Source organism: Micropterus dolomieu, linkage group LG18 (genome assembly GCF_021292245.1).
Source record: "Micropterus dolomieu isolate WLL.071019.BEF.003 ecotype Adirondacks linkage group LG18, ASM2129224v1, whole genome shotgun sequence".
Taxonomy (NCBI): domain Eukaryota; kingdom Metazoa; phylum Chordata; class Actinopteri; order Centrarchiformes; family Centrarchidae; genus Micropterus; species Micropterus dolomieu.
This window is the reverse complement of record NC_060167.1, coordinates 24,987,924-25,002,023: the sequence shown is the minus strand read 5'-3', so window position 1 is coordinate 25,002,023 and position 14,100 is coordinate 24,987,924. Positions and strand designations below refer to the sequence as shown.

General features: G+C 40.2%; 1 protein-coding gene across 3 annotated transcripts in view; it reads right to left on the bottom strand.

The window, feature by feature from the left end:
- Positions 1–6,282: 6,282 nt before the first annotated feature.
- Positions 6,283–14,100, bottom strand: part of foxp4 (forkhead box P4) — a 96,798-nt gene continuing 88,980 nt past the window's right edge. For all 3 annotated transcript variants that reach the window (XM_046076283.1, XM_046076281.1, XM_046076282.1), the window contains exons 16-18: positions 13,988–14,054; positions 12,716–12,888; positions 6,283–11,796 (exon numbers count right to left, since the gene is read on the bottom strand). In XM_046076283.1, the coding sequence (XP_045932239.1) occupies positions 11,649–11,796; positions 12,716–12,888; positions 13,988–14,054 (388 nt within the window). In that variant the 3' untranslated portion in view covers positions 6,283–11,648. The remainder of the gene's footprint in view (positions 11,797–12,715; positions 12,889–13,987; positions 14,055–14,100) is intronic.

Below are 14,100 nucleotides of genomic sequence, written 5' to 3'. Positions count from 1 at the left end.
CATAATTCATATAGATGTACAATTAGGACAGATCATTTAGAGAGGCTGTCCCAGTATAAATGTCCCCCATGGAGGATTTGAACAAAACCAGCTAGTGAAAGGAAGTGCGATAACAACCAATAGCAGCACATCAAAGTCTCTTTGAGCTAATTCATATCAACATATTTCAAACAGTTGCCCTCCCTGCTGCTTTACATGCATAACTTACCAATTTGTCGGCTACTGCGGGGGATTTTTAACAGGGTGGGACAAGAGTACCCCAAATTGCATCAAATTAAAATTCACTCATTTTCAACCAGTTCACAGGATCACAATGTGTTAATGAGGAAATTCTCGTCGTATATCTGATATCATCACACCAACTCAAAATGATACAGTACAATTATAGTGTAATAAAAACACAAGATCCACATAAATAAACCAAATACAAGCTTCAAAAGACCCTGACGATCGTTGACATTATATTGGGTCTTGTGTGTTTGGACAAAATTCAGTCCCCCTCCACCTATTCTAACAATGTGAGTGGAGAAATGTTCTTCCTGAAAAGTGGATGCTCTATATCCTCTTACTTCCGTTCATAACTCCCACCCTACTTTACCTGTCACCGCACCCACAAGGCTCTCTACATTAAGGTTTGAAAGCTTGAATTGTTATTACTTATTTGGTATTTACATTATTTAAACACTTAATTCACAGGTACTCAAAGGTAAATTAATCAAACCTGATTTATCCATTATTTACTGATTTTTAACCACAGCGGGTGCTACATGCTTGTAGATTTGCTGGTTGCCTTTGTTCTTGTATTAAGTGGCAGCTTCTTGTGGAGGTGAACAGGGGCTCTTTGGACTGTCCAGGGTCTAGTGCGCCAAGAACACGAATATGGCAGCGTCCTTCCACATTCCTCACTTCCTACAGTGCTATCAAATCTGCTTCTGAGTATCACATACAGGCACATATTTATTGTGTGTTTATTTTGGAAAATGTATTTTCTTACATGCCTGTGTAACAGCTAGTTTGGCTCTGACAAAAGGTAACAAAATCCATCCACCAGCAGCTCTAAAGCTCATTAATTAACACGTTTTATCTCATTTGTTTAATGCGTACAAACACTGAAGTGCAAAAACTACAATTCATTGTTTTAAGGGTACCAGAATATTTCTTGGAGGAGACTCAAGGAAGTTGCTGTTCCTGGTGCTGTTAGGTGGATTTTGTTATCTTTTGACATAGCCAGGCTAGCTTTTTCGCTCTCGTCTTTATGCTAAGCTAAGCTAACCGGCTGTTGGCTCCAGAGCTACATAATTACGAGACATGACAGTGGTATCGATCTTCTTATCTAATTCTTAGCAAGAAAGTTGGAATTATATAAAAAAATAATGCAATTTAATGTCTCTCACTGTGACCATGAGTTCTTGCAGCAATACACTACTACTGTTATGGTAAAAAATCTAAACCCACGCCTCTGTTTCTTTTTTTGGTGTGATACTTAGCCAATATAAAGTAGTTGCGAATATTGTGTAAGTGCCACCACCTTGTATTACAATAAAGCACTCCCTTTTATGTAACTGCTTAGTTGACTTTTTTTTTTACAGCAACTGAGTCACAACTCTGTCAGAATTTAAGTACCAATGCATAAACACAAGTTATAAGTTCTGCTACATACTATACCAAGGTCAAGTCATCCCCACAATCATACCATGGTTCACTATGTTGAAAGCAATTCTCGATTCGCACGTAGACCTGTTCTTTGTTTTGCTTAGGCCTCTGAGGCTTTAGAGGCTTTCCAGTCCACTGAGATCCAGCAGAGAAAGAGCAGGTTGCCAGCGCTGGAGGACTGAGGTGAGAGCTGCTCTACTGCTCTAGGACCAGACTGCATGAGATGCCACATCCAGACCCTGCCCAGCATCAGATCAGCAGACAGGCAGGGTGGGAGGGGCAGACAGAGAGGAAATGTAGAGATTGAGAGAGAGTCCAGACAGAGGCAGAGAGAGAGAGAGAGAGAGAGGGAGGGAGACAGAGAGATTGTATGTGAGTATGGTGTGTGTATGTGTATGTGTGTGTGTAGGTGTGTGTTTACATGCATACAGAGAGTATCTGCTGAAACCCTCTCAGAGTATTATCATAAACTTTTGACATTGATTGTTTCAGTGGTTTTGAACAATGTGGTGTGACTGGGAGGAGATTGACTTGAAGCTCTCTTGAGAGAGAGAGAGAGAGAGAGAGAGAGAGAGAGAGAGAGGGTGAAAATGTGGTCCCAATCACTCACAAAGATGCTTTTGTTCTGTAGCTGGGCCTCTCTCTCTCTCTCTCTCACTCTCTCTCTCTGCCACACATGGAGTCCTGCAGTTTCATCCACTTTTTCATCAGGCTCATGACTTCTCTGGCTAGTTATTTAAAAACCAGGACAATGACCCAGCATTTGTGCAAAGTGTGCAGTTTGTGCACACTGTAATATACCATTAACTCAGTATTGTGATGTGTACCTTTTCCCTTGCTCTCCCTGGCTGTCTGTTTGTGAAATGCATGTTGGATGTTGACCCCCCAGAAACTACTTGGCTGTATTTTGGGAAGGAAAAGTGTTTTTTTATGGAGTATATTAGATTGATTCAAAGTATATTGACAATTGATGACTGATTCAGTCATTATTTATTTTCACATATCAAAGCCAATGAATTAGCCCTATTTAGACACAATGCATTGATACAATTAGTGTTGTAAACAATTAGGCGATTAATCGATTAATCAAACTGCAACACGTTTGATAATCGATTAGTCATTTAAAACATTTTGTTGAGCAAAAATATCAAACACTGGCTGTTTCTAGCTTCTCAAATGTGATAATTTTTCTGTATTTTATATTATTAGAGATTTGAATATGTTTAGATGCTGCACTATATTCACAAACATGAAGGGCTCTGAGGCTCTGAGAAATTATGATGGACATTTTTTCATTTCATTTTTTTCTGACAAATTTAAAGCTAAACAACTAACCCTTATGCTCTTTTTGGGGTCCAAGAGACCCCGGGCCCTATTTAAAAAACTCAATAAATATATAGTTTTATCACATTGGTTTTTCCTGACTTTTCCTTATTTTAGAAGACTAAGTTATAAACAGGATTTTGAACCGTACAGAACATGACAAATTACTTGAGGCAATCAGACCCTAGAGAGGTCTAAAAGGGATCTAATTAAGCCACTTTGAATGTTGTCAGTCTATAGAATAAATAAAAAATGAAATGTTTTCACAAGAGAAAGAGAAAGTCTCAGTTCATTAGACTTAATATGCAGAGCCATGTGAACGCATACTGTGTGTATGTTGTGTTGTTTTTAGTGAGTCAATATGCTGTTTGGAGGACAGCTCACTCCTTCAGCCACAGACATGGAGAGGATGAAGAGCGAGGGAGGATGATGGAGAGAGATGTTAGCATGGCTCTCAGTAAATTTATTTTGTGACTCACAGGGTCTGCCTGGACCTCAGTGCTCTCCATTCTGCTGGGACTAGAAGGCCTCCACACCCACCCACATACCCAATCACACACATGCATATTGATTTAGCATTGCGAGTTCATACACAGGCACAAGCAAACAGATGCATCGGCGTGTGTGAAAGTCCTTCTCCGACACACAAACAGGTTTGCAAATACACTCGTGTCCACACAGCTACTGCTTACTCTGTCCAGATGAGCATTAAGAAATATATTCAGTGCTTCAGACTCAGGTTTGCCAAACACTAATATGTCACGCCAAGAATAACCTCTTTGTGTGCTGCACTGCACCCTGGCTCACCTTGTACAAGTATATAGCACTAGGTTTCTGCTTAGTATTCATAATGTGTTCATGCCAGTTAGTGTGTTTGTGCATGTGTGTGTATGTGTGCATGTGTATCTGTAATAGGCTTAGGACGGGGTCTCTCCCAAAACCAGATGTCACAGGGATTTAAGCGTCAAGTGTGAGTTTCCTCCCAGCTGACTAACGGAGAAGTTCACTAAAAGCACAAGATGAAACAAAGTTTCAACTTTCCAAAAAAACACCCAGCCAGTTTCCATTTTTTCTCCCCGTGGCAACACATCCATGATGGAGTGCTGGAGTTTAAAGATAAGCTGTAGGGCATGTGCCAAGCCTGCGAGGGAGAGAGAGAGACACAGGTAATGAAGAAGAAGGGAAAATGGAGAAGGCGAGTGAACAAAAAGTACACATTGGTCACAAAAAGTAGTTTCTACCACATACGTCACACACAAACACACACACTACAGGTAGTTCATTCAGTGCTCTTGTCTGTTCTGCACTCTCTGGCCCACCCTATTGGTCGGACCATGTCAGTGGACCACAGAGATGTTTGTTGCTGGGTTAGTGTTTATGAGATGCTGCTTGTGTTGTCCGGTTTGTTTACTCCTCCTGGTGGCCACTCTCTGTATCACAACACAAGCTGACCTCTCTGAAGGCCTGCAGGTCTGACAAGGGCTGAACTTATAGCTCAAGGAAAAGTTTGAGCAGCAGGTTGTCATCTAATGAGGTTGACACGTGACTAACTACTACACTGCAGTGGTATCATAGGAATAATTTGATGCATTCTGTAAAGGCTTTAGGATTTTCTATATGAAGACTATTAACAACAAGCATACAAGCGTATTTTCTGTATAAAAAGTAAAATTACAAATGATCAGGTATCAACTTTCCTCAAGACAATTGCATTATGAGCCCTCCACCACCAAACAATTTGGGGCAGTGGTTGTAATTTTTTAAACTGCAGATATAACACTTTGAAGAGGTTTAACAAGAAAATGAGCCTTTTCAGGACATGATAAATGACCAGTTTATTGATTCTGAGGTGTCAAAATATTAGTTTTAGGCTAGTATTAAATATGTTTCTGGTAAACCTAATGTTAACATGGACCTTTGGTACAGCACCAGTAATTTTCATTAGAGTCATTTTACCTATACAGTACGACGCGTTTATATGAAAAGTAGCCTGGCAAAGGTCACAGTGAAAATTGTAGATTTGATTAAATTACCTTTGGGTACCTGTGATTGTAGAGTAGTTGCATCTGACACAGTTTATTTTCTACAAGTATAGCGCTGCCGCTTCAGTGTGTTTGTGTGTGACAGTCTCATCTTAATAGCTCATGTTTAGTTGCAGGGAAGTGGGTACAGTAATGTAAAATATAATGAAATTCAAACATACAAGTCTGACCACAAGTTCAAAAATCACAACAGGGTTGAATCAACACCTCTGACACAGTTTTAACAAAACTGAAGCTTTAATGTAGTAGTGTTGCACTACTTTAGTGAATTTCATTATGCTTTACAGGTGTTATTATATCCAACCCATGTATATATTTTACAACGAGCTTCACTTACAGGTTTGGACTTTTTTTACACACAATAACATAAAAGACAGTATTTAACAGTAGAAACTGCTTTCAAGGGATTTTTTTTTATCATAATCCTTTTTGTCTTATGACCCCTTAAAATGAAGCAATGTTTGCAGCTCCTCATCATACCTTATGACAGCATTATCATTATGAGTAGTATCGTAAAACTTCAATTAAAAGCCTAGTCCCAATTAGACGCCTGTCCCTTTTACTGGCCTATATTTTTTGACAAATAAACATGGGTCTCAATTAGACACCTGATCTGGTTTTAATAGAAGTTCTTTGGATGTATAAAACCTTTTAAAGCCCACCAAGTCACCTGTTATAGTTCTAAGCTGCTTAGGTTGCACACACAAATATAAATGTTTAAACTATTGTCAATATGGAAATGCTACACATAGTAAATCACAATTCACAATTCAATTGTTAATTTTACGGTAACAATTCAGACTTATTTGCATTGTAAACAAGAGAGATGAAAAAAGCCACATTTATGTACAAGTAATATTCATACTGGGTTAAATAAACAATTCGATGGTAGCATATTGCCCATCTTTGCTGAGCAAGAGTTTTGTGGGAAAGAAATTAAAAGCCTGTCTCATATAGACGCCCGTCTGAAATATAGGAAGGGTGAGTTCAGTGATTGAAGAAAATAAAAGTCCGGGCTTTTAGTTGAAGTTTTATGGTCGTTGTGAGTAAAGTTTTCTTTGCAGACAATATTTCAAAACATGTGGTCTAAGGAGTTATAATTAACCAGTAATCCACAAGAGAAAATTTGCAGAAATATATTGCCTTTCCATTCTGTTCATCTTGTGACCTCAGAGATTTATCTTGGGAACCCTGTTGGAGGTCTCAGACACTGGGAACCACTGCTATATATCTCTGGAGAAGAAACAACAAGGATGCAGTGTAGGACAGTGTAATAAGTATTTTATTGCATTTTATAATGCCATTGTCAATAATTAGTACAGATTACATGCAACTAGACCTACTGTACAGTTTTTTTTATTGTCTGCATGGACAGACACAAGAAGATTCAGGTTACAAATACACAGATATATGTGTGTTTTTATACAGCATGAAGGAAAGGGCAGTGACTGGCATTACATGGCTACCCGGGGTGGAGGGTCAGAGGGCTGGGCTCCACTGTCTGTCTAAAGCCTCCACCCAGTCCCTGTCCCCGCCTCTTCCTCGGGTCACACTTTCAAATAACAAGAAACAGAACAAAAACCAAAGGATAAAGAGAGGTAAACAGGTAAACTGAAACTAAGAAACAATTCAGAGAGTCACTGCTGAAAATGTACACACATTCCTAAGGTTTAACCCGAGGAGAGCTGAAGTGGTAGTTCCATCGGATTCTGGCTGTCTACTTGATAATACCGTCAGGCAAAGCTCCACTTTGAGAGTCCCTTCCCCCTCACGTGACACCTCAGAACTGTCCAATCACACATCAGGATTTGGGCTCCCTGTGTCCTCTGAGTCAGTCACCAGCCAATAGGCTGCAGGCTGGTCCTACAACACCATTACGTGGATGTACGAGAGATAACAGCTATCAGTAAAGGTGATCAGTGAAGTCGATGGAGAGTTTTGGAAGTAGCTTGGTTTTTGTTTGGTTAAGGTTGTGGCATTGGTTTGGTTACAGTTTGGTTAGAGTTCAGGAGTTTGGACTAAGCAAATGGTTGCTTACAATGCCTTTGGTAGTCAAAGGATGAGCTGCATCTCTGAGAGTCACTCCACATTTTGGTATTGAGACTACGCAAGAGAAGGAGTATCAAAAATGCAACAGTGTCAGTCTTTGATCTGCCTCTGTGGGACTGAGAGATGAGGTTTGTGACTGGTCACCCCCAGTCAGGTATGTGACTCAGTCACACCCCCATGGCGCCTGCAGATGATTGACAGCTCTGCGTGTCGGGGTTCAGCACAGGAATGTGGGGTCAGGGGTCAGGGGTCAGGGTCACAGGGAGCTGGGACACATATTGGCACCTGAGAGGACCAACAGCAATACCTTTCTAGAGCTCCGCATTTTTTAAAGCAAGAGAGGGGCTACATATTCTTACATTTTTTTCTCTTTTTCTTTTCCAAGGTTTTGGTCCTGTCTTTGAGAAAAAGTCCTTCTGAGGTATCAATACATAATGAAGCAACTTTTTAGTTTGTTTTCCATTTGTGTTTTTTCTTTCCTTAAAAATGCATAAATGCAGTACAGAGACAAAAAAGTATCAAAATAGACCTAGCTAAGATAAATATACAAACAGGTGTTACCTAAACCACTGATCTAACTTTTATTCTTTTCATTTTTTTTAGAGATAATACAATTAAAAAATCAGCGTCCCAGACGTTTTATGAAGAACTGAAAAAGTGGAATCAAACAGAAACAAAAACAAATCTAATAAACCAAGATACCTGCAGCACTTAATATGATAAATACATATACTTCAGCATTAGCAGTACAGTATAGAATCAGAGCTGAAAGCTTTACAATAGCTAAACAGGTGCAGAAAAAAAAAGAAAACAAAAAGAAGAGAAAATCAAAGGACAAAATGTGAAAGAATGCCCTGGAGAGATAAGTCAAGCATTAATATACAAGAATACATCATGTTATGCCAAGCTGGAGAAAGAACAGAAGTGTTACATGGCGACCTGTGAACAATCTACATCTTTATAAAACAGCTTTGTTTACAGGTGTACCTTAAAGCACAAGTCAGAGATCATCTATGTACTGTATGCAGCAGTTCCTCTTGGATATTACTAGTAGATGAGTTTCATTAAGTGTGTGTTAGTCCTCTCAGCGTCTCTGTGAGTGTTTTGGTGAAGCAGGTGCTGCTGTGTTGTGGGTCTTTGGATATCTGGATGGTCAGAGCCTCTGTTGCACTAACCCATAGCCCTGCTTCTATGCTTATGTTACACTATACCCCTTTGTGTGTGTGTGTGTGTGGTAGCACTGATATATTCTGCCCATCATTACACCTGACAACCAGCTCCTTGCAACATCACATAGCCATTAACGACCAGTTTCTCATTGGCTAAAATCATGAATATGCACACATACACTCAAAACACACTGTTGAGAGGCTGTTCACATAGCTCAGTGCTAATCTGGTGTAAGGTCAGTTTGAAACAGCTGAACTTTTCATATATAGTGAGCACTTCACAACACACTTTGAGACGTAGAGAGTGCTTTAGATGTGGTTTAAGGAGAGGTAGTAATTTTTAATTTCCATGGAAAGTGAAACGTCTCAATGTTTTTGGGCTCAAGCAGAGAGAGTCCGGATCGCCAAATACCTTCTTTTTTTATGCGTGTCATAAGTCATACAGTAGGTGTAACAACAATTTTGGCATTCATTATTATTATTATTATCATCCAGGAAGAATGGAAAAAAAATATTTAAGAGAGTTCAGTCTCCCATTGGCTATGTGTTGAACCGTTTTGAAAAGGAGGTAGTGTTATTTTTGGTTTTTTTCTTGTTTCAAGATGCCTGTCTGTCACTTTGTACTTTGTTAGAAATCAGGAAACAGTCCTTTTTGAATGCAAAGTCATCAGAAAGGTTCTTTCATTAAATAAGAAAAATTGTCTGAAGTGCAAGAGATAGTTTGAGAAAAAGTATGAAAATATGAACCCAACTTTTGATTACATGGTGTCCCTTGGTTATTTTCCTCTTACATTGGTATATTTTTAAAATTACTTTTAGTTGTTCCCAAGATGTGACTTTTGTAACCACATTACAGTACCTATCTCCTATTCCTGCCAATACTACATACAGATGAAGAGGGTATGTTTGTTTACTAGAAAAAACTCCAAATGTTCGTTACGGCAGCACCAGATAAAGTATCCTGTAAAGCCAGGTTGACTTGACAGAGCCAAATATTTTCATTCTGTATTTAACCTCTCTTTCTGTTGGCATCTCAGGTGGTAAAGGTACATACAATATGTGCTGTGTTCAGATGCCTCACGAGTGCAGTACAGTAGTAGGGCCAGTCCTAGGATTGTGTTTGGAACAGTTTAGCCTGAGCGTAGGAGAGACAGGTTTCACCTCTAAGTGCTTGTTTTCTTTTTGTTTTTCAGAGGAACTGTGCGAGGTTTGTTAATACTAGTTTTTGGCCTCATACCTAATGTGAGTCAATCGTAACCGCTTATCATGTAAAAGCTTTGATGTCTCCGAATTCTAGTTTGCTTTACACACTTTGGTTTTTGGACTGGTCAGCACTGTAAGTCATGTATAATTTCAACAAAATAGTTATATGAATACAATAATAAGAATTCAAACTCCTGGTTTGTTGTCTTTTGGCCAATTCTTTAAAAAGAAAAAAAAAAAAAAAACTCAAAAAGGGCAAAATAAACTACAGGGTTTTTGGTTTTCTACATATTTCTTTGGTTACCTGTAACAAAAATAAAATGGGAATAAGCAGATATTAGATTAAAATAAAAGTTAAATTTGGTATGGCACTGAAGAGAAAAGTAATGCTTTTATGCTCATGGAAAACAAACAAAAAAATAAATCTCACATGCTATTCCTTTTACACAAACTCACACAGTGAATTGCAGATAGCTTCTACACAGTAACTATTACAACCATAGAGCTTTGAATCGAAGCTGAGCAGAGTTGCCGCATTTTGGTGTCCCACAGAAAGAATTCCCCCTTATTTGTTTATCAATTTGGACACAGTTCCAGGCAGAACCTTTGTGGGATGAGGTATTCTCTGACTGCAGTAATAATATATATATATATATATATTTTTTTTTTTTAAAGCATTACTGATATTTCTCAACTAAATACACAACCAAAAACGAGTGAATGAGAGAGAATTTTAAAAAAAGGTCAGCTGTTAAATAATCTGTCTGGATAATGGCAACTTTAAGTGCTATTTCCAAATTTCTTGCCTGCTACACTTGGGACAGAAAGGGAGAGGGGCAGGAGTGGGGGTCGGGTATCACAAGTTGGGACAATACTGCGCTTTCTTTTTTTGTGCCAATACTCATTTGGAATGGTGTGAACAGCCAGAGTAAATCAAACAAATTACAATACAAAAACAAAAACAGCATCCTTAGAAAAGGTACGTCGAAACAGAACGCCACCGTGGAAATATTGATCCTCAAAAAAAAAACAATGATAATAACATCAAATAAAAAAAGGAAATGACAAAAGCTACCACACGTTTTTTTTTCTTGTTATGTTCCATAATCATCAACAGTTTTCTTTTTTTAGTCACAATATTTTTGTAGACGCTTCCTCCCTCACTTCTCTCTGCTTCCCCCCTTTTCTTCTCGTTCTCAAAGTGTTCGAAGCTCATCACTCCATCCGCAGACGGAGGAGAGGAGAAGGAGAGCACCAAATGGTCCTATTCCTGCAGTCTTTTCGGTAGGGATGGGAAGGGATAGAGGTGGGGTAGGGGAATGTCTTCTTTTTTATCTCACTTAGAAGCAAAGAGTTTAAAAGATGTCCGTCACTAAGTGTCTTGCCGGGGGCAGAAGTTTGGACAGGGACCTGGGCCACGCCTCCTCTCCCGGGTCAGCCTCTCTGTGGGCTCACACACAGACTTGGAGACAGGAGCCAAGTGTTGGAGCACTTTTGGAGGTAATATTTGAAAACACTCTTCCTTCCTTCCCATCTTGAAGCCCAACAGTTTAATTTCAAACGAATCAATGAAAATGAAAAAGCAAGTGACTGACTCAAAGAGGGGGAAGACGGAGAGGTACACTCCTTCTTCACCCTTGGTGACTGATCCAGATCTATATACACATGATCCTGTGAGTGTGTGTGTGTCTTCCTCTTTCTAACACGCATGCGCCTGTGTGTCTTCTCAACTGACGTGGAGATAAACACAGCTAGCCAGGGAGCCCGAGACAACACCGAGAGTGGTGGGGCGAGGAGGAGAGCGTGTGTCCAAACCTCTGGGGTCTATGCACAGAAGCTGATTTGACCAGGGAGGATTATGAGACGTGGTTTGACAAGTGAATGAGTGTGTGTCTGTGTGTTTTGTGTGAGAGTGTATGCATTGAGTGGTGTTACACCTCTGAGCCAAGTGTTGGAAAAGAAACACAAGGAGGTAAAGCAGTGCTCCACAGTCTTGTTTTTGCGTCTGAAAGTAACGGAGGTCATCTAACCCTGTTTGGAGTTTCTCAATGTTGTCCATGGTTGCTTGCATTTTCTTAAAAAAAAAATTCTCTTTTTTCTCTGTTTTCTCTTAAGTGTACTGTAGCTGTCTTTTCCTCTTCACACTGACGAGAGGGCTCAGGGATTGATCTCGCTATGTCTCGTCCCTCTGGTCCATCGTGGATCTGTCCTACTCCAGCTCCTCTGTGGGAAGGTCCTCCTCCAGGTCGCGCTCATCGCTTGGCAATGGCAGGCTGTGTGTGACACCGGCCAGGAGGGATACTGGCCGACTGTCCTCCTCCACCTCAGTGGGCTCCTCCTTCACATGCACTTGGTGGCTGGAGGAGAGAGGAACTAGCTGTTAGCGGAGCGAGGGGTAGAGGCTTAAAGGCAGATGCCAACAGCAGAATTTCTGAGACCAAATATTTCCTGCCATGTTCAAAACGCATGCTACCCAGTATGTAGGTCAACTCAACAATATAATCTGTTACGGTTTCGGTTGGTGAGTGGTCGAAAATAGAGTACACATTTAAAGGTATGCGGATTTGCGGATGTGTGGGACTACGGATGGAAATGAGCTTGTAGCTACAATCCGACATGTTTACATACATGTATTCCATGTTTGTTCATTAACATGTACTGTCCCAATCAAATAAATAAATAAATTAAATTTTCTGTGCGACTGTGTTATTATGTCTGGAAAGAGGCATTGTTGAATTTTCATACATGTAATGTTTTGCAAAAGCAAACAAATGCTAAACTGCCCTTCTGGATAACAGACAACCATTTAATTTGCTGTAAACTGACCTTTTTATAATCTAAAATGTAACCATTAGTTGTAAAAAAAAAACAAACAAAAAAAAATTCACCTAGTTTTATTTCTATATTTTGAGTGGAAAAGCCTCAGAAAAAAGCACTTAGATTTTAATAAAACTTACACTCTCGAGGGGGAGGAAGGTTTCCTTTGATGTTTTAGATTGTAGTGTAAAATTCTCTCCCACTAAACTAAAATGATCTCTCTTGTCAGCCTTCTTCTAATATCAGTACTGCCATTATACCTCCATTATAAGATGGTAGACAACACTGACATGCTAATAAAAATTTTCACAATTAGTCTAATTCACTGGCCCATGTGAACACACCATACATGTAGAAATGCTTAGTGAGGGGGAGTGATGTTAAAGCAGTTCTGTGTTGCCCGCTCGCATCCTCACGTTTGTGTGCGTGCATTTGTGTGTCCATACAGTGTGCGGATACCTGTACTGGTGAGGGCTGAGCGTGGGGCTGCAGCTCCCGTTGCTGTTGACCTGCTCCACAGTGGAGCTGACATCATCGTGGCCCACATGCAGCATGTTGAGGCTGGCCGCAGACGGAGAGGTCAGCAGGGAAGGGCTGTTCAGTAAGGACAGACTGCTCTCTGCCAGAGCCGCCTACAACACACACAGTTGTCCAGTTAATTTAAAAGGAGCTGGGTTACATTTAAGGTTGTTTTTTTTTTAAATAAACTTCCGATGTATTAAATTAAAGAAGATGATAATGGCAAACGGGTAATAAATCATTCGTCTACCACAACCATGTAAATAGAAACATCTTACTCTACTTGACGTTAATATATTTAAGCTGTAATGCTCATAAAGTGTTTTGTAAAATGAACTTACACATTTACATTTACACAAGATGTAAAACACTGTTTAAAATGAATAGTGGAGAGATTTTCTTTATGTACTGATGAGAGCTTCATTTGGAGCATATTTGAACCCACCAACTTGCTAGTGAACTTGACAAACCACTAGGGGGCACTTATATACAGTTCATTCCCCATAAAGGTTTGTGCTTGTATATTAAAGTCCCTGTCATAAGTATGTGTGTGTGTGTGTGTGTGTGTGTTTGTGTGTGTGTGTGTTCACATGAAAGTCTAAGAAGGAAGGTCAAGCGAGACTGAGCCACAACCTCAACTTAAACACACATACACAAACACTGTGAAACATCAATGTCTGCTGAGGAGAAAACAACAGGGGCAGCTCTGTCACTGCTCCAAACACTCATATCCAGCAGTTTGTAGATGAGACAGGTTGGACACCGGTGAGTGAGAGAGTCACCCTGCCTCCCCTCTCACACAGGGGGGAAAAACGGACTAAAGGAATTCTCAGAGATGGATTTTCTGGGACAAGTGATAATTTTATGCGGTAACCTTAATTGACAACTTCTTGACGCTATAAATCATCTCAGTCGCAAGGGTTCGGTGTATCTCTGCGTAGGAGTGGAGAGATGGGTCGAGAGTGTGTTTGTGTGTGTGTGCAGAGGTAGGGGAGTGGGGGTGTGCATGTGTGAGAAAGTGAGGTGGGAGGTGAAAGTGTGTGTTGGTGTGAGAGGAAGTGGAGGGAGGTGGTGTGAACGTCGTTAGGGAATCTGCTAATTATAAGAGGGAATTGATATTAGTGCCCTTGATTGTGATTGGCTGCTATGTGTGTGTGTGTGTGAGAGAGAGAGATAGAGAGATAAATGGGGGGAGGAGAGAGCATTCCTTACCTGGTAGCTGGCGTTTAGGGATCCAAAGCCCAGGCCTGAAATCATGTTTTTCACCAGAGTGGGACTTCTGCGCGCGCACACACACACACACAGAAGGGGGGGGGGGGGGGGTT